Consider the following 19,254-nt stretch of genomic DNA (forward strand, 5'->3'; position numbering starts at 1 on the left):
TTTGTGGGTACCCACCTGATGGGTATGGGATTTGATTTTATAATGATTGCACCCCTCCTACCGGTGGGTTCCTGTGTCATCCTTTTGATGGTTGTTCAACAGCTAGTTGCAATTTTGGTGCTCTCGCAGGAGATGAGCACACATCCTTCTCCTCTGGCGTCTGAGTGGGTTGTTTGTTTGATGCTATTAAGTGTCATAAACTGCTTGTGAATTTCAGAAACAAATCCCTTAATCAGTCACATCATTTGAAAATATTTTCTCCCAATCTGTAGGTTGTCTTTTCATTTTGTTTATTGTTTCTTTTGCTGTACAAAACCTTTTGAGTTTAAATAGGTCCCGTTTGTTCATATTTGCCTTTATTTCCATTATTCTGGGATATGGATTGAAAAAGATGTTACTGTGATTTATGTCATAGAGTGTTATACCCATGCTTTCCTCTAGGAGTTTTATAGTGTCTGGTCTTACAGTTAGGTCTTTAATCCATTTTGAGCTTATTTCTGTGTATGGAGTTAAGAAATGGTCTAATTTCATTTTATTTTACTTGTGACTATCTACTTTGCCCAGCACAGTTTGTTGAAGAGACTGTCTTTCCAACATTGAGTAGTCTTGCCTCCTTTGTCATAGATTAATTGACTGTAGGTGCTTGGGCTTACGGAGAAGGTGATGGCACCCGACTCCAGTACTCTTGCCTGGAAAATCTCATGAACGGAGGAGCCTGGTAGGCTGCAGTCCATGGGGTCGCGAAGAGTCGGACACGACTGAGCGTCTTCACTTTCACTTTTCACTTTCATGCATTGGAGAAGGAAATGGCAACCCACTCCAGTGTGCTTGCCTGGAGAATCCCAGGGACGGGGGAGCCTGGTGGGCTGCCATCTATGGGGTCGCACAGAGTTGGACACGACTGAAGTGACTTAGCAGCAGCAGCAGCTTGGGCTTATTTCTGGATTTTCTATCCAGTTTCATTGATCTATATTTTTATTTTGTTTCTGTGCTAGTACCGTACTGTTTTGATGACTGGCTTTGTAGTACAGTCTGAAGTTAGGGAGCCTGATTCCTCCAGCTCTGTTATTCTTTTTGGAGATTGCTTTGGCTATTCAGTGTCTTTTGTGTCTCCGTATAAGTGTTGAGATTTTTTTGTTCTAGTTCTGTGAAAAATGTCATTGGTAATTTGATAGGGATTGCATTGAATCTGTAGATTGCCTTGGGTAGTATAGTCATTTTGACCGTATTGATTCATTCAATCCATGAACATGGTATATCTTTCCATCTGTTTATGTCTTCTTCCATTTCTTTCATCAGCATCTTATAGTTTTTAGAGTACAAGTCTTTTGTCTTCTTTGGTAAGTTTATTCTTTGGTATTTTACTCTTTTTTAAAAATTTTATTTATTTTTATTTTATTTTACTCTTTTTAATGCAGCGGTAAATAGGATTGCTTCTTGAATTTCTCTTTCTGATCTTTCATTGTTAGTGTATAGAAATGCAACAGATTTCTGTGTATTAACTTTACAAAATTCATTGATGAGTTCTAGTAGTTTTCTGGTAGCATCTTTAGTATCTTCTATGTATAGTATAATGTCATCTGCAGTGGCAATTTAACTTCTTTTCCAATTTGGGTTCTCTTTACTTCTTTTTCTTCTCCGATTCCCTGTAGCTAGGACTTCCAAAACTATGTTGAATAAAACTGGTAAGAGTGGGCATTCTAGTTTTGTTCCTGATCTTAGAGGGAATGCTTTCAGCTTTTCACCATTGGTATGACCTAGTTGTAGGTTTGTCATATATGGCCTTTATTATGTTGAGGTATGTACCCTCTATGTACACTTTCTGTAGAGTTTTTTTTTTTTATCATAAATGGGTGTCAAATTTTGTCAAAAGATTTTTCTGCATCTATTGAGATGATCATATGGTTTTTATTCTTCAGTTTGTTGATGTGGTGTATCATACTGATTGATTTGCAGATGTTGAAGAATCCTTGCATCCCTGGGATGAATCCTGCTTGATCATGGCATATGAGCTTTTTAGTGTATCATTGGATACAAATTGCTAATATTTTGTTGAGGATTTTTGCATCTATGTTCGTCAGTGATATTGGCCTGTAATTTTCTTCTTTTGTGGTATCTTTCTCTGGTTTTGATATCAGGGTGATGGTGGCCTCATAAAATGAGTTTAGAAGTTTTCCTTCCTCTGCAACTTTCTGAAAGTTTCAGAATAAGTGTTAACTCTTCTCTAAATGTTTGATAGAATTCACCTGTGAAGCCATCAGGTCCTGGACTTTGTTGGAAGGTTTTTAATCATGATTTCAATTTCAGTGCTTGTGATTGGTCTGTTCATATTTTTTATTTCTTCCTGGTTCAATATGGAGACTGTCCCTTTCTAAGAATTTGTCCATTTCTTCCAGGTTGGCTGTTTTACTGGCATATAGTTGTTCATAGTAGTCTCTTATGGTCCTTGGTGTTTCTGTGTAGTCAGCTGTAGCTTCTTCTTTTTCATTTCTAATTTTACTGATTTGGGTCCTCTCCCTTTTTTTCTTAAAGGTTTATCAATTTTATCTTTTCAAAGAACCAGCTTTTAGTTTCATTGGTCTTTGTGCATGTTTTCTTGGTCTCTTATTTCATTTATTTCTGTTCTCATCTTAATGATTTCCTTTCTTCTACTGACTGCCCAAGTTTTGTTTGTTCTTCTTTCTCTAGTTGTTTTAGGTGTGAGGTTAGGTTGTTTACTTGAGATTTTTTTCTTGTTTCTTGAGGTAAGATTGTATTGTTATAAACTTCCCTCTTAGAACTGCTTTTGCTGCATCCGGTAAGTTTTGGACTGTTGAGCTTTTGTTTTCATTTGTCTCTAGGTAATGTACTCTTATAGTTCTGTTTCTTTAGAATCTGTTTAAATGGTCCAAGTTCATTAGTCAATCATCAGACAAGCTGTCATATCACTTGAGTGGATTCAAGTCAATCTGTTTACTGTTTAGTTCTTTTTGGAATCACTTTTATATGTTTCCTATTTGCTGAGTGCCACAAATCCTTCAGAATTAAAATGACATCATTAGAATCTTTGTGTGACTTTTCTGACTCTGTGGGCACAGTATTAAGGTCATGACAATAATACCTATGTTAACCAAAAACATAAAGCTCAACATTTAGAAAACAAAGATCATGGCATCCGGTCCCATCACTTCATGGGAAATAGATGGGGAAACAGTGGAAACAGTGTCAGACTTTATTTTTTTGGGCTCTAAAATCACTGCAGATGGTGATTGCACCCATGAAATTAAAAGACACTTACTGGACATCACGCGGCCTTCTCCCGGCGCTGACACAAAGAGCGGCGCGGAGAGGCCGCTCCCGGGGGGAGCCGGCGGCTGCGGCTGCCGCTGCCGCTGCCGCCCAGGGCCCCCAGGCCCCGCCGCCCACGGCCTGTGCCCTTCCTCCTGTGCCACCGCCGCCGCGTCGGTCACCGCTGCCCGCGCCATCCGCGCCCGGCCGCGCCGGCCCCTTCCTATGCGGGCGGCGCGGGCCCTGGGAGGGGCGCCCACAGCCAGCCGCGCAGCATGCACTGGGGGGTTGGCTTTGCCTCGTCCAGGCCATGCGTGGTGGATCTGAGCTGGAACCAGAGCGTCTCCTTCTTCGGCTGGTGGGCCGGGTCCGAGGAGCCCTTCTCCTTTTATGGGGACATCATCGCTTTCCCTTTGCGGGATTACGGTGGGATCATGGCAGGGCTGGGCTCCGATCCCTGGTGGAAGAAAACCCTTTACTTGACCGGGGGAGCTTTGCTGGCCGCAGCTGCGTATCTGCTCCACGAACCCCTGGTCATTAGGAAACAGCAAGAGATTGACTCCAAAGATGCTATTATTTTGCATCAGTTTGCAAGACCTAACAATGGTGTCCCCAGTTTATCTCCTTTCTGTTTGAAAATGGAAACTTATTTAAGGATGGCTGACTTACCCTATCAGAATTATTTTGGTGGAAAACTCTCTGCTCAAGGGAAAATGCCTTGCATTGAATATAATCATGAAAAAGTTTCCGGGACAGAATTCATAATTGACTTTCTGGAAGAGAAACTTGGAGTGAATTTAAATAAAAACCTTGGTCCTCATGAAAGAGCCATCTCCAGGGCAGTGACTAAGATGGTGGAGGAGCATTTCTACTGGTGACAAGAAGTACATCATGGGGCCCAAGCTCTCCACCCTCGATGCTACTGTCTTTGGACGCTTGGCCCAGGCGATGTGGACCTTACCTGGGACGAGACCTGAACGGCTGATTAAAGGTGAGCTGATCAAAGGTGAGCTGATCAGTCTCGCTATGTACTGTGAGAGGATAAGGAGAAAATTCTGGCCTGAGTGGCACCATGATGATGACAACACCGTCTATGAGTCAGAGGAGAGCAGTGACGGCAGCAAAACACATACGCCCCTGCTGGACTTCAGCTTTTACTCAAGGACAGAGACCTTTGAAGACGAGGGAGCAGAGAACAGTTTTGCCAGAACCCCAGACACAGATTTCACCGGACACTCGCTCTTTGACTCTGACGTGGACATGGATGACTACACAGACCATGAACAGTGCAAGTGACGGCCAGCCTCGCTGACCCTCCTGTTGGAGCTGCCGCTTCCTGGGGCCAGTCCAGTTTCCCAGGCAGAAATCCATCGAGCTGGGAGGAGATCTTCGTGCTTGGCACAGTTCTCACAAGCTAACTGGAGTAGAGCAGCCTTATTTCTTTTTTGTACAAACAAGACTCAGAACCATTCCTATGGCTCCATTTAAAGCAAAGAGGCAAAAAAATTAAAAAGTCAGCATGGTTCCTGAAATCCATTTTTGTTTTCATTAGAAAACTAACATTTGTGTGGTAGAGCAGTGCAAGAGCGGGTTGTCCACAGACTGCTTATACGTTGATCCCCTGCAACCTGAGGGCTTAGGTGTGAGTTGGATCCTTGAACATCCTTCATCCAGTAGGATTCAAAGTCATGAGTGATGTTATCAGAAGGAATGCAGGAGATAAATGTTCTTTGGTGGTCACTTGTATTTTCTGTGTGTATATTGTATGTTGAAATATAAGTCAAATAAAATCCATAGATATTCAAAAAATAAAAATAAAAGACACTTACTGCTTGAAAGAAAAGTTATGACCAACCTAGATAGCATATTGAAAAGCAGAGATATTACTTTGCCAACAAAGGTCCGTCTAGTCAAGGCTATGTTTTTTCCAGTGGTCATGTATGGATGTGAGATTTGGACTGTGAAGAAAGCTGAGAGCCAAGTTATTGATGCTTTTGAACTGTGGTGTTGGAGAAGACTCTTGAGAGTCCCTTGGACTGCAAGGAGATCCAACCAGTCCATCCTAAAGGAGATCAGTCCTGGGTGTTCATTGGAAGGACTGATGCTGAAGCTGAAACTCCAGTACTTTGGCTACCTCATGCGAAGAACTGACTCATTTGAAAAGAGCCTGATGCTGGGAGGGATTGGGGGCAGGAGGAGAAGGGGACAACAGAGGATGAGATGGCTGGATGGCATCACCTACTCGATGGACGTGAGTTTGAGTGAACTCCAGGAGTTGGTGATGGACAGGGAGGCCTGGCGTGCTGCGATTCATGGGGCAAATCATCAACATAATGATGATTCTGATTATTTATCAGATAGTAAATTCTGATTATTTATTTGATAGTCTTTCCAACAATGTGGTTCTCATGTAACCTACCACTTTCAAGGAAATAAAAGTGAATTTTATGCTTATGTGTATTGTAAAGCGAGACCTTTTTGATAGTAAAATAATGCCAGTCATTTATCTGCACCCCAAGTTATCTCATAATGTGTCCAAAGGAAACAATTAAAGTAATAAACTCTTTAGAATGTTCATAACTTTTTCCCTCTTAAGATTTATTTATTTTTTCTCGACTTCCTTTTTGTTGCATCCCTCTTCTACTTCTGCATCTCTTTCATTCCCTTTCTTCTCTTTCCTTTCAGACTTACTGATCTGGAGAGCTATATAGTAAAGGTGAATAAAAATAACAGAGAAATGATGATGATATTTAGTTGCCAGACTTGGTGCTGGTACACAATTTATAATCTATAGTTATGTGTTATTTGCTTGAATTTTAGAAAACCACTTTAACATTATGTTATCTTGAGACTGAGTGATTAGAGGGTTGAGGCAGTTTTTTAAAACAGTAAACCTCTTTTCTAGCAAAGTTAATACATTTAAAGTGTCTCATCTCTTGTGTTAGCTAGATGATATTACGTCTAAAGACATATATTCCTTCTATGTTTCGGTGTACTAATAAATTCCAACCAGAGATATATACAGATCTTACACTAAAAAGGCAAAATTTTAAAAATTTAAAGAGGATTAATAACATATAAATCAGGCCTGACTGAATCAAGCAATAAAGGTATAATTTTTATAGACAGAAAAAATTCTGTTGTCTGGTAGTTACTTTTAATTTTTCTCATTCTTATTTATGGGAAGATTTTAACAACCAATTTCTTTATACCTAGAATAGTTAAATTCATACAGTCAGAAAGTACATTGGTAGATGCTGGGATTTGGGAGAGGGAGTTAGAAGGGAGAATGAGGAGTTACTGTTTAGTGGGGACAGAGTTCAGTTTAGGAAGGTGAAAAATTAGGAGATGGGTGTTGTCAGAGTTGCACAACAATGTGAATGTACCTGGTGCCCCTGAACTGTATAGTTAAATATGATTAAAATAGTATGTTTTATATTAGAAGACTTTTTACCACAATAAAAAATATTTTTAAAAAACCTATCTCGAAGCTTCCCAGGTGGCTCCATGGTAAGAATCCACCTGCCAGTGCAGGGGACACAGGTTCCATCCTTGGGTGGGGAAGATCCTCTGGAGAAGAGAATGGCACCCCACTCCAGTATTTGTGCCTGGGAAATCCCATGGACAGAGGAGCCTGGCAGGCTACTGTCCATGGGGCACAAAGAGTTAGACCCAACGTTGTGACTAACCAACAAAAACCAGTATCTTAATATTTAATATAGTGTGTGTCGGAGAAGGCAATGGCACCCCACTCCAGCACTCTTGCTCGGAAAATCCCATGGACAGAGGAGCCTGGTAGGCTGCAGTCCCTGGGGTCGCTAGGAGTCGGACACGACTGAGCAACTTCACTTTCACTTTTCACTTTCGTGCATTGGAGAAGGACATGGCAACCCACTCCAGTGTTCTTGCCTGGAGAATCCCAGGGACGGCGGAGCCTAGTGGGCTGCCGTCTCTGGGGTCGCACAGAGTCGGACACGACAGAAGTGACTTAGCAGCAGTAAGCAGCAGCAGCAGCAGCAGCATGGTGTGTATGAGAATATAGCATTTGCTTTACAATAGGTAATCATAAGCATCTTATTTTGCCCCTCACTTTTCTTTCTTTCTGCCTTCCCTGCTTCTTTCCCTCCCTCCTTCCTGTCTTTCTCTCTTTCTCCTTGACCTTCGAGAGGGGAAGTTATTCTTTTGCCTTTATATGAAACTCAAGTTCATGCTTCTCTGTTCATCCTTTGAGAATAATAACTGCAATCACATATGTTGAAAATGTAATATTTCTTTAACTAAAAGCTCGAAGAAAGAAAGTGTTAGTCGCTCAGTCGTGTCCGACTCTTTGCGACCCCATGGTCTGTAGCCTGCCAGGCTCCTCTGTCCATGGGATTTTCCAGGCAAGAGTACTGGAGTAGGGTGCCATGCCCTTCTTCAATAATTAGGGCTTGCCTGGTGGTTCCCAGACAGTAAAGCATCTGGCTGCAATGTGGAAGACCTAGGTTTGATCCCTGGGTCAGGAAGATCCCCTGGAGAAACGAAGACCTGGTGCAGCCAAAAGCAAATTTAATTAAGTAATTACTTACAAAGCTGTTCAAAAAAATTCTACCTGGAGTACTGCCTGAGGTTCCCAGAGTACTGACCAGAAGGTGGAGGAAATGAGGAAGCATTAGAAAAGGAAGTATGAGGGGAGAGGCAGTAGAGGAAGAGGAAGAAGAATTGGGTATTGGCTAGAAGGAAAATCTTTCTCTCGTTTTCTGGTTTTCTCTAGTTTATGTCTAGCAAGGGCTACTCTCCAGTTCCTGCTCATAGCAGTGACTTCTCTTGTGGAGCACAGACTCTAGGTGCGTGGACGTCAGTAGTTGCGGCACATGGGCTCCGTAGTTGCAGGTTACGGGCTCCCGGGCTCAGTTGCTCCACAGCACGTGGAATCTTCCTGGACCAGGGATCAAACCCGTGTCCCCTGCATTGGCAGGCGGATTCTTTACCACTGAGCCACCAGGGAAAGTCCATTTTTTTTTTAATAGCTTTATTGATATAATTGACACACCATAGAATTCACCTTTTTAAAATATACCTTCAGAGTTCTGCAACCATTGCCACAATCCAAAGTTGGGGACATTTTCATCATCTGGATAAGATCTCATTAACTCCAAGCTATGTGTTCTGCTCCTCACCCCTCTTCCCATCTCCCACTCAGCTAATATCCGAGTTAATAGAGCTTGCCTCCTCTGCCAGCTCTCTTGTGTGCCCTGTCCTCCCTCTCACTGCTGTCTTAGCCTAAGCCTTCAGATTCCTGAAGTATCAAGCTCAATTCTATGGTGTCCTCCCTACCTCCAGAGAACACATACCAAACATCGAAAGGCTCCTTCCGCCTCCCACTGGAAGAGGCATAAGAATCAGTACAGCTGTCTTCAAAGAAGTTCTCTTTATGCAATTTTCTCCCTACTGTTTATACCCTGTGTGTAGGTTTTAGAGCTATCTAACTGGTTCTCATTCATATTGCTTTGGAACTTTGCTACAGACTAGTCTTTCTCACAAGTCACGTTGGTATCTGATGGCTAATAGTATCTTCTGTTGACATTTCCAATTTAATATAGTGTTTTATGTAGAAGATTATTCAGATACCTTTTAGAAAGGAATGAAACTTCTATTTTTTTTAAATTCAATAACTGTGCCATTACTGTGCTATTATATAATAAAGTACATGAGAAACTTCAAGAGTTGGAGGGTAGGGGATCTGAATAAATGATCCTTTCTTGTTCAAGTTGGATAAAAGCCCTGTGACTTTTTCAAAGCATTATCTTACATTTTCCCTCTAACCACCACATTGCTCATTTAAGTAGACACCCCTCAAGGCAGACTCTAAGAATTAAATGCTATAATAAACAAGTGAAAAGGAAAGTAATGGGACAAAGCTGGCCTCCTGTATAGAACTGTAGTTGATGTTTTTCCATCTGGGTTAAAATATCATAAATGTAAATTAAAAGAAAATATTAGGTTTTCTTGATAGCTGAGTAAGCAAAGTCAACTTTTATCAGAAAAAGATGTTTATTTTTAAAACATCTCTTAAAGTTTAATGAAGGATATAACTACAGAAAATAAGTATTTAACATTTTCTACTCCTTCTAGTTTCTTTTCCAAACCCACTGTTTCTGCCTATCAATAGATATACATTATTCTTAATTTAGTTTGGTTAGTGTAGAAATCTCAGTGATCATTACAAAGAGCAATTTTCTTTTCAAGGAAGGTTAATTTAGGAAAACGTATAAAGGAAGCTTTTGACTAGCTGCATTTCCCTCTTCCAAAGTGAAAAAAAGGATTATTGAGCCCCGTGGAAAATCTTGCTTCATCAATATATTGCCTACACATTGAATGCTTTAAAAAAAATTGAAAATGTCACGACAGAGGCACCTTTCTGATTTTCTGTTAATTCAGCTTCTGTAGTGTTTTAGATTACAAAGCATGATTATGAGCATAGCTTCTTTCCTTGCTACAGTCACCTCAAAATGGCGTTATTGTTACTGTTTTGTTATTATTCCCGTGTCACATATGGAAAACTGAATTTAGATGTAAAATAACTTTGCCAGGGGCAAATGGTAAGTTGGCAGCAAAAGCTGAGTCTAGAAATATTTACGTTTATTTAGTGCAAAATTATAGTATATTTTTAGAAATATAGAACTCAGTGAATGGGGAAAAATGTGTCCGTCTTATTTCTAACTTTTTCCACCATGATCATTGGGTCTCCTTTCTATTCTTTTTACCTGGGATGAATAGAATGAAACCTGAACTCCATCTGGTTGCTTTGATTTAATCGTGTGTACTTTTGGTGTCTCTGGTACTTTGAGTCTCTCTTCTCCCATGAAGTAGTCACCACTGTCACCAAATCAGGCTTGGTCTGCTTGCCACATGACAGGCCCATAAATCAGGAGAGGAGAAATAGCAACTTTATTCCGGAAGACAAGTGTCTGAAAAGATGGCAAACTGGTGTCCTCCAGTACCATCTTATCAGGGTCTGGTTGCCAGTTTCTTTTATAAGAGAGGGGGAGGAGGTGAGAAAGTAAAATTAGAAAGCCATAATTCTTGCAAAATATCTCCTGGGTTAGCCAGCATCAGAGAGGAGATGTGTTCATTTCTTTTCTGCAGCCTTTCACAGGTGGGCAGGGTCAGAATGTCTTCCTGTGAACTGAACAAAGGCACTTTAGTTTAACATTCAGTCAGAGGGGCAGGGGTCCTCGAGGCAGGCCATTGTGTATGCTTTTAGCTATAGACAGCATCCTCTAGTGATTATAGTAACAAACATAACAAAAAGCAAAGGTTAAAGTTAAACAGATCCAACATGGAGTCACATTTTGTTCTTCCCTGTTACACCACTATGGCCATTCTCCAGGTCTGTCTCTGAAGTTGACCGTATTGGGCTAGGGCATATAGTGGTTTTGAGAGGTCTTTTCCTCTAAGTCCTTTCTGTCTACTACTTGAAGCTGTAGGACTATGTACTATAGATATTGAAGGCCATATTGAGAACTTAGATGGACAGGGACTTCATAGACTCATTACCGATGGAGAACTTTCACTACTGCAAATGCAGTAAAGTGGCTGATGTGTAGACCATCTGTTACCTTTGTTTCGTAGGTAATATGCACGTGTCACTAGCTGAGGCCCTGGAAGTTCGGGGTGGGCCACTGCAGGAGGAAGAAATATGGGCTGTATTAAATCAAAGTGCCGAAAGCCTCCAAGAACTATTCAGAAAAGGTAAGTGTGTATGTGTGTCTGTGTGTGGTGGGCGGGGTGGGTGGGGAGGGTCGCAGAAAAGCAGCTACTGTGGCAGACTGTAGAAAGCAGTGCTTTTTTTTATCTCTCTTAGGACTGAAAAAGCTCAGATCTTCTCTGCTTTCACTGGAACATCTTATTTATGCTAAGCACTGAAAATATCATAGTGTTTAAAACTGAAAATCTTGCCTATCTCTCTAGAACTTACAATCCAATGTGGAAAATACCTGTTAATAAAATACTTCTATAAGCAAACGTAAAAAATGCAATCATGACAAGGACTACCAGGGAGGGAAATCAGTTGACTCTGAGAGCCCATAGTAGGAGGTTTTGACCTGGTGAAGAGGAAGCAAAAGAAGACTTCCCTGTATAAGTCACCCCTGAGCTTAGACCTGAAAAAAGAAAAGTTAACCAGGTAAGAGGGAGGAAAAATATTCCTGGCAGAAAGAATTATATGTGCATCCCCAGAATAATGAAAATTGAATAACTAGTGTGATGCTGCCTGATGAGGTGGTTATCTGGTGCAAAGGGTTGTGTGACAGTTTGAAACTAGAAAATTTACAGAGTGAGTCACCCTTTATTTGTTCAAAACCATTTGATATTGTGCTGAAAAGCTCCACAGAAAGATGGTGTTTGCCATTCACACCTTATGTCCAACTCTAATTTAGAATAGTAGATAAAGAAACCAAACTTCATCTAAAGAAAGAATTCAACTTTAAAATTGATTTTAATTAATTAATCTGAAGTCGAATGGTTCTATGAAGACCTACAAGACCTTTTAGAATTAACACCAAAAAATAGATGTTCTTCTCATTACGCGGGACTGGAATACAAAAGTAGGAAGTCAAGAGATACCTGGAGTAACAGGCAACTTTAGCCTTGGATATAAAATGAAGTGGGGCAAAGACTAACAGAATTTTGCCAGGAGAACACACTGGTCATAGTAAACACCCTCTTCCAATAGCACAAGTGACGACTCTACACATGGACATCACCAGATGGTCAATACCAAAATCAGATTGATTATATTCTTTGCAGCTTAAGATGGAAAAACTCTATACAGTCAGCAGAAACAAGCCTGGGAGCTGACTGTGGCTCAGATCATGAACTCCTTATTGCAAAATTCAGACTTAAATTGAAGGAAACAGGGAAAACCACTAGGCCATTCACATATGACCTAAAGGAAATCCCTTACATTATACAGTGGAAGTGACAAATAAATTCGAGAGATTAGATCTGATAGAGTGCCTGAAGAACTATGGATGGAGGTTCATAACACTGTACAGGAGATGGTGATCAAAACCATACCCAAGAAAAGGAAATGCAGAAAGGCAAAATGGTTGTCTGAGTAAGCCTTACAAACAGCTGAGAAAAGAAGAAAAGCAAAAGATAAAGGAAAAAAGTAAAGATTTACCCATCTGAGTGCAGAGTTCCAAAGAATAGCAAGGAGAGATAAGAAAGCCTTCCTAAGTGATCAGTGCAAAGAAATAGAGGAAAACAATAGAATGGGAAAGACTAGAGATCTCTTTGAGAAAATTAGAGATACCAACCAGTACTCTTGCCTGGAAAATCCCATGGATGGAGGAGCCTGGTGGGCTGTAGTCCATGGGGTCGCTAAGTCGGACATGACTGAGCGACTTCACTTTCACCTTTTGCTTTCATGCATTGGAGAAGGAGATGGCAACCCACTCCAGTGTTCTTGCCTGGAGAATCCCAGGGATGGGGGAGCCTGGTGGGCTGCCATCTATGGGGTCGCACAGAGTTGAACACGACTGAAGTGACTTAGCAATAGCAAAAAAAAGGGAACATTTCATGCAAAGATGGGAACAATAAAGGACAGAAATGGTATGGACCTAACAGAAACAGAAGATGTTAAGAAGAGAATACACAGAACTATATGAAAAAGATCTCAATGAGCCAGATAACCAATATGGTGTGATTACTCACCTGGAACTAGACATCCTGGAATGCAAAGTCAAGCGGGCCTTAGGAAGCATCACTGCGAACAAAGCTAGGGAGATGATGGAATTCCAGCTAAGCTCTTTCAAATCCTAAAAGGTAATGCTGTGAAAGTGCTGCATTCAATATGCCAGCAAATTTGGCAAACTCAGCAGTGGCCACAGGACTGGAAAAAGTCAGCTTTCATTCCAATCCCAAAGAAAGGCAATACCAAAGAATGTTCAGACTACTGCATAGTTGCACTCATCTCACAGGCTAGCAAAGTAATGCTCAAAATTCTCCAAGCTAGGCTTCAGCAGTGCATGAACTGAGAACTTCCAAATGTTCAAGCTGGATTTAGAAAAGGCAAAGGAACCAGAGATCAAGTTGCCAACATCCGTTGGATCATAGAAAAAGCAAGTGCATTCCAAAAAAACATCTACTTCTGCTTCATTGACTATGCCATACCCTTTTTTGTGGACCACAACAAACTGTGGAAAATTCTCAAAGAGATGGGACTACCAGACCACTTTACCTGCCTCCTGAGAAATCTGTATTCAGGTCAAGAAGCAACAGTTAGAACTGGACACGGAACAACAAACTAGTTGCAAATTGAGAAAGAAGTATGTCAACGCTGTATGTTGTCACCTTGCTTATTTAACTTACATGCAGAGTACATCATGTGAAATGCCAGGCTGGATGAAGCATAAGCTGGAATCAAGATTGCTGGGAGAAATATCAATAATCTCAGATATGCAGATAGCACCACCCTTATGGCAGAAAGCGAAGAAGAACTAAAGAGCCTCTTGATGAAAGTGAAAGAGAAGAGTGAAAAAGCTGGCTTAAAGCTCAACATTCAGAAAATGAAGATCATGGCATCTGGTCCCATCACTTCATGGCAAATAGATGGGGAAACAATGAAAACAACAAAAGGACTTTTTTTCTTGGGCTCTAAAATCACTGCAGATAATGACTGCAGCCATGAAAGTAAAAGACACTTGCTCCTTGAAAGAAAAGTTATGACTAACCTAGACAGCATATTAAAAAGCAGAGATATTACTTTGCCAACAAAGGTGTATATAGTAAAGCTATGGTTTTTCCAGTAGTCATGTATGGATGTGAGTATTGGGCCATAAGGAAGGTTGAGTGCTGAAGAATTGATGCTTTTGAACTGTCGTGTTGCAGAAGACTCTTGAGAGTCCCTTGGACTACAAGGAGATCCAACCAATCAATCCTAAAGGAAATCAGTCCTGAATATTCATTGGAAGGACTGATACTGAAGCTGAAGCCCCAATACTTTGGCTTCCTGATGCCAAGAGCTGACTCAATGGAAAAGACCCTGACCTGGGAAAAATTCAGGGCAGGAGGAGAAGAGGGTGATAGAGAATGAAATGGTTGGATGGCATACCAACTTGACAGACATGAGTATGAGCAAGCTCCAGGGGATAGTGTAGGACAGGGAAGCTTGGTGTCCTGCGGTCCATGGGGTCGCAAAGAGTCAGACACGATTGAGGGACTGAACGACAACAGCAATTAATTAAGCACAATAATTGTAACAGAAATAGGGGAGGATTAGAGGATAGTCAAAGTTCTCGAAGTGGATTCCTGGATGGGTAACACCCGTGTCACCTGAAGCCTTCTTAGATATGCAGATACTTAGGCTCACCCTAGACCCACTGAGAAGGAAATGGCAACCCACTCCAGTATTCTTGCCTGGAAAACTCCATGGACTGAGAAGACTGGTAGGCTACAGTCCACGGGGTCGCAAAGAGTTGGAAACGGCTGTGCTACTTCACTTTCACTTTCAGACCCCCCACTGAACAGGAAATCCTCTGGGTGGAGCCCAGCCTTTTGTGTTTTAGCAAATCTTTAGGGATGTTCTGATGCATGTTAAAGTTTCAGAGCCATTATATAGTTGAATTGCTGAAGACCAGGAGCCATGAGAACCTTCTGAAAGGTCTAGAGGTTAGGTGGCTGCTGACTAAGTAAGGAAAGTCAGGAACTCAGGGAAAGAGTGAGGGTAGATGGTGATGCTCTGGTTTTGCTGCTGTCGTTTTCCAATCCAGAGGCAGGAACTTAAAACAAGGTTAGGACTCATCCTATTTTTCTATCCCCTGGAGTAGGAAATGGCAACTCACTCCAGTATTCTTGCCTGGAAAATTCAATGGGTAGACAGAGGAGCTTGGCAGGTTACAGTCCATGGGGTTTCAAAGAGTCAGACACAGCTGAGCGACTAAGCACAGAAGCACGATTCTTTTATAACCTAGATATTTGACAATCTTTGATTAGAGTTAGGATTCATTTAAAGGAAATTTATTCCTTTTATCTAACACGACTTAGAACCTAGTTCAGTGGACCTTGTTTGCTTCATTTTAATTTTTCAGAGAATTTTCAGAAAAGTATTGGCCCTCTGGAGTACAGAGCAGGTAGCCGTGCTGCAGAGGTGTTGTTGAAGGAAGGCATTACTCAGCTAATTACCAACAGTCCATTAATGTTGAAAAATCATCTCCTACTTGTGAGGTATTGTTTGGAAGATTCCAATAAGTAGAAGGTGTGGCTTGCCCTTAAGGGATACGCACCGAATAGCCAGGTGCCTGTGGAAAGTTTACTACTTCAAAACAGTGTGCCAGATGTGTGATAGAGACAGGAAGTACTAGGGATGTTCAGAGGAGGGAGAAATAATACCTTTTTTCATTATGCTAATGGGGAGATCACTGCCCTGCCCATGACTCATAGAATATAAAGCATCTCGCACACTGTGAGTACCTAAGGGTTTCCTTCTTTCAAATTTTGTAACATTAATAGAGATTGAAACTTCCCCAGTGGCTCAGACAGTAAAGAATCTGCCTCCACTGCAGGAGATCTGGGTTCGACCCCTGGGTCGGGAAGATCCCCTGGAGGAGGGAATGGCTACCCGCTCCAGTATTCTTGCCTGGAGAATCCCATGGCCAGAGGAGCCTGGCGGGCTACTGTCCTTAGGTTGCAAAGAGACAGACACGACTGAGTGACTAATTCTTGAACTTGCAGTAGAGATCAAACACCTGAATATTAAGTCCTTGTCACTGAGATGCAGTTATTGCATAACATATTGGCCCATTACAATAAAGAGATTTATTGGATGTGTTCATAAAATTAATTGTGAGGCAGCTATATCTTAAACACTGCCCAGTGGGATCTGGTTATCATAAAGCCTTCCATTCAACTCACAGAATAACATCAGTGATACAGAGAAATTGAATTTGTGTTCTTTGGCACTCTGGAGATTACCAACTCTTAAGATTGCTAGTTGGAATTTTCTATTTATTTGGAGGAAACTCATGCTTATTTGATTTAGTTTATCTGAAATCTAAGGGTTTCCTAAATGGCTCTGTAGTTAAGAATCCACTTGCAATATAGGAGATGTGGGTTCAATCCCTGGATTGGAAAGATCTCCTGGAGTTGGAAATGGCAACCCACTCCAACATTCTTGCCTTGGAAATCCCGTGAACAGAGGAGCCTGACAGGCTACAGTCCATGGGGTCTCAAAGAGTTGGACACAGCTGAGCGACTGAGCACAGCACATCTCTGGTTTTTCATTCCTTTTATTGGATAGAACACTGTCTTTTTTCCCCCTTTTTTCTTTTCAGCTGTGTCTTTTTGCCACAGTTCTTTTGTTTTAACAAACTGAAATAAAAATAACTATATTGTTTGCTTATTTTATGGATGAATGGTGTTCATCTTGGTAGACACACTTATGAATAATACTGGGAACATTATGGGGAACAAAGCAGGTAAAATACAGTGGTCTCCAAGAAATTTGTTTTTTTAATAATGTATTTTCCTCTCTAGATTTTCTTTGTCCTTTTGTGTCTGTTATATAATCTCTTAATTCTTATGGAATTTTTTTTCCCTTTATTTTCTTGAACTTGTGTGTTGCTACTGTGTCTTTTTCAGTGCAAATTGACATTCCTATTAGTATAAATAAAGGCTGAAAATAAGCATTTCTAATGGGGGATTATTGAACAGAAGGTCAAGAAAATGATTTCTTCATGTTTTTGAGACTCCTAGTAATTTGAGTCCTTTTTAAAAACAAAATTGTTTGTTTCTATTCTATTTATAGAATAATGATATCTAAGCATGACCTTGTTGAGAGATATCATATTCAAATGTGATTCCAAATATTTTGATGATGGTGATGATGATAAGTGGTTTTTTTGTTATAAGTTCCTAGTGTTACTGTCTTGTGAATCTTAAAACAAGATCAAGTGTGATTACTTCTTAGAGTTTTTTGAGATTTTTGTCACAGCCTTGCCACATGGTCTATTTTTGTAATATCCTGTAGGATATTTGTGAGAATTTGAAAAGAATGTGTTTTTTCTATTTCTAAGGTATAACTTAAGCTTATTAGATGTTTGTGCTTTAAATTTTTTTCCTGTATCCTTATTGTTCTTAGGAAAAGTTTAAACTTTTTACTATAAGGATGTTTTTGTCTGTCTTCATGTTTTTGTGCTTGTTTTATGATACATATAATGGCTAATGACTAATTTAAATGGACTGGATCTTTTTTCACTGTAAAATAAGCTTCCCCCTCTCCCATTTTTACTACTCATTGCCTAATATCCTATTCCTCTGCTCTTAATATTGTCACCTGCGCTTCCTTGCCATTTACCTAGTATGTTTTTTAATCCTTCCTTAATTTTCAAATAATTTGTATTGTAACTTAGATGTCATTTGTAAATAATAAGATAGCTGAATTTTACCTTTTTGCCTCACTAATTTCTTTAATTAGGAAATTAAATGTGGCCATTAAAATAAAAGTTATGGAGGAATTTCATAATCAGAGGTCTACTTGTATCATGACTTCTCATTATATATATCTTTCTCAGTTCATCTTATTAACTGATTGGGAAAGCATATATCTGAAAATGTATACATACTTAAGATTTTAGCTTTTACATCATGAATGAACTCATGCAGGGGCTCATGATAATTAAGTTCTGGATAAATTTTTTTTTTAATGCTGTTCTCACATGCATTCTGGATAATCCTTTGAAATTATTGCTGTGTTGAAAGTTTTAGCTTACAGTTACACATTCTGGTAAAGGTGACTTTATCCTTTTTTCTTTTATGAATCATCCATTCAGTGTCATTATCTAAGAAATCTTTGTCCAACTCAGAGTCACAGTTACTGTCTCCTAGGCTTTCTTTGGGCTTCCCTGGTGGCTCAGTGGTAAATAACTCATCTGCCAATGCAGGAGGCATGGGTTTGATCCCTGGGTCAGGAAGATCCCTTGAGGAAGGAAATGGCAACCCCCCCCAGGTATATCCTGGGAAATCCCATGGACAGAGGAGCCTGGAGGGCTGCAGTCCTTGGGGTCACAATAGAGTCAGACACAATTTAGCAATTAAACAACAACATGCTTTCTTCTAGAACTTTTATACCTCTAAGAATCAAAATTTTTTTCTGCATCTACTGAAACATATGGCTTTGATTCTTTAGTGTGTAATAAAGAAATAAAAGCAAAAATAAGCAAAAGGGACCTAATCAAATACTCATAAGCTTTTGCAAAACAAGGAAAGTAATAAATAAAAGTAAAAAGATAATCTTTGGACTGCGAGAAAATATTTGCAAATGATGTGACTGACAAGAGCTTAATTTCCAAAATATACAAACAGCCTATACAACCTAATTAAAAAATGGCCAACCTCAATAGACATCCCTCCAAAAAAGACATTCAGTTCAGTTCTATTTAGTCGCCTCCTGAACATACCATATGATATCACTTATATATGGAACCTAAAATATGACACAGACTTGTCTGTGAAACAGAAACAGATCCACAGACATAGAGAACAGACTTGTCGTTACCACAGAGGAGAAGAGTGGTGGAGGGGTTGGATGGGGAGTTTGGGACTAGCGGATGCAAACTGTTATATATAGAATGGATACAAAACAAGGTCTTACTGTGTAGCACAGGGAACTATATTCAATATCTTGTAATAAACCATAATGGAAAAGAATGTATACGTATATATATAATAGTGAATCACTTTGTTATACCCCAAAAACTAACATAACATTGTAAATTCAACTATATTTCAGTAGAAAATAGATAAAAGTACTCTAAATTTGAAATTTAATCCCTCAGTTATGTTAGCCACATTTAAGTTCTTAAAAGCTGTTTGTAGTTGTGCGTGCATGCTTAGTTGCTCACTCATGTCTGACTCTTTGCAACCCTATGGACTGTAGCCCACCAGGTTTCTCTTTCTATGGGATTTTTCCAGCAAGAATGATGAAACTGTTTCCTCCTCTAGGGG

General features: G+C 40.2%; 1 protein-coding gene and 1 pseudogene across 8 annotated transcripts in view; both read left to right on the forward strand.

Annotated features, from left to right (window-relative positions):
• The window catches only part of PTPN13 (protein tyrosine phosphatase, non-receptor type 13), a 219,810-nt gene that overhangs the window by 42,402 nt on the left and 158,154 nt on the right, over positions 1–19,254 (forward strand). For all 8 annotated transcript variants that reach the window (XM_018049692.1, XM_018049694.1, XM_018049696.1 and 5 more), the window contains exon 2: positions 10,882–11,001. In XM_018049692.1, the coding sequence (XP_017905181.1) occupies positions 10,887–11,001 (115 nt within the window). In that variant the 5' untranslated portion in view covers positions 10,882–10,886. The remainder of the gene's footprint in view (positions 1–10,881; positions 11,002–19,254) is intronic.
• On the forward strand, positions 3,543–4,799 carry LOC108636235 (annotated as a pseudogene).

This window comes from Capra hircus, chromosome 6, assembly GCF_001704415.2.
Source record: "Capra hircus breed San Clemente chromosome 6, ASM170441v1, whole genome shotgun sequence".
Taxonomy (NCBI): Eukaryota; Metazoa; Chordata; class Mammalia; order Artiodactyla; family Bovidae; genus Capra; species Capra hircus.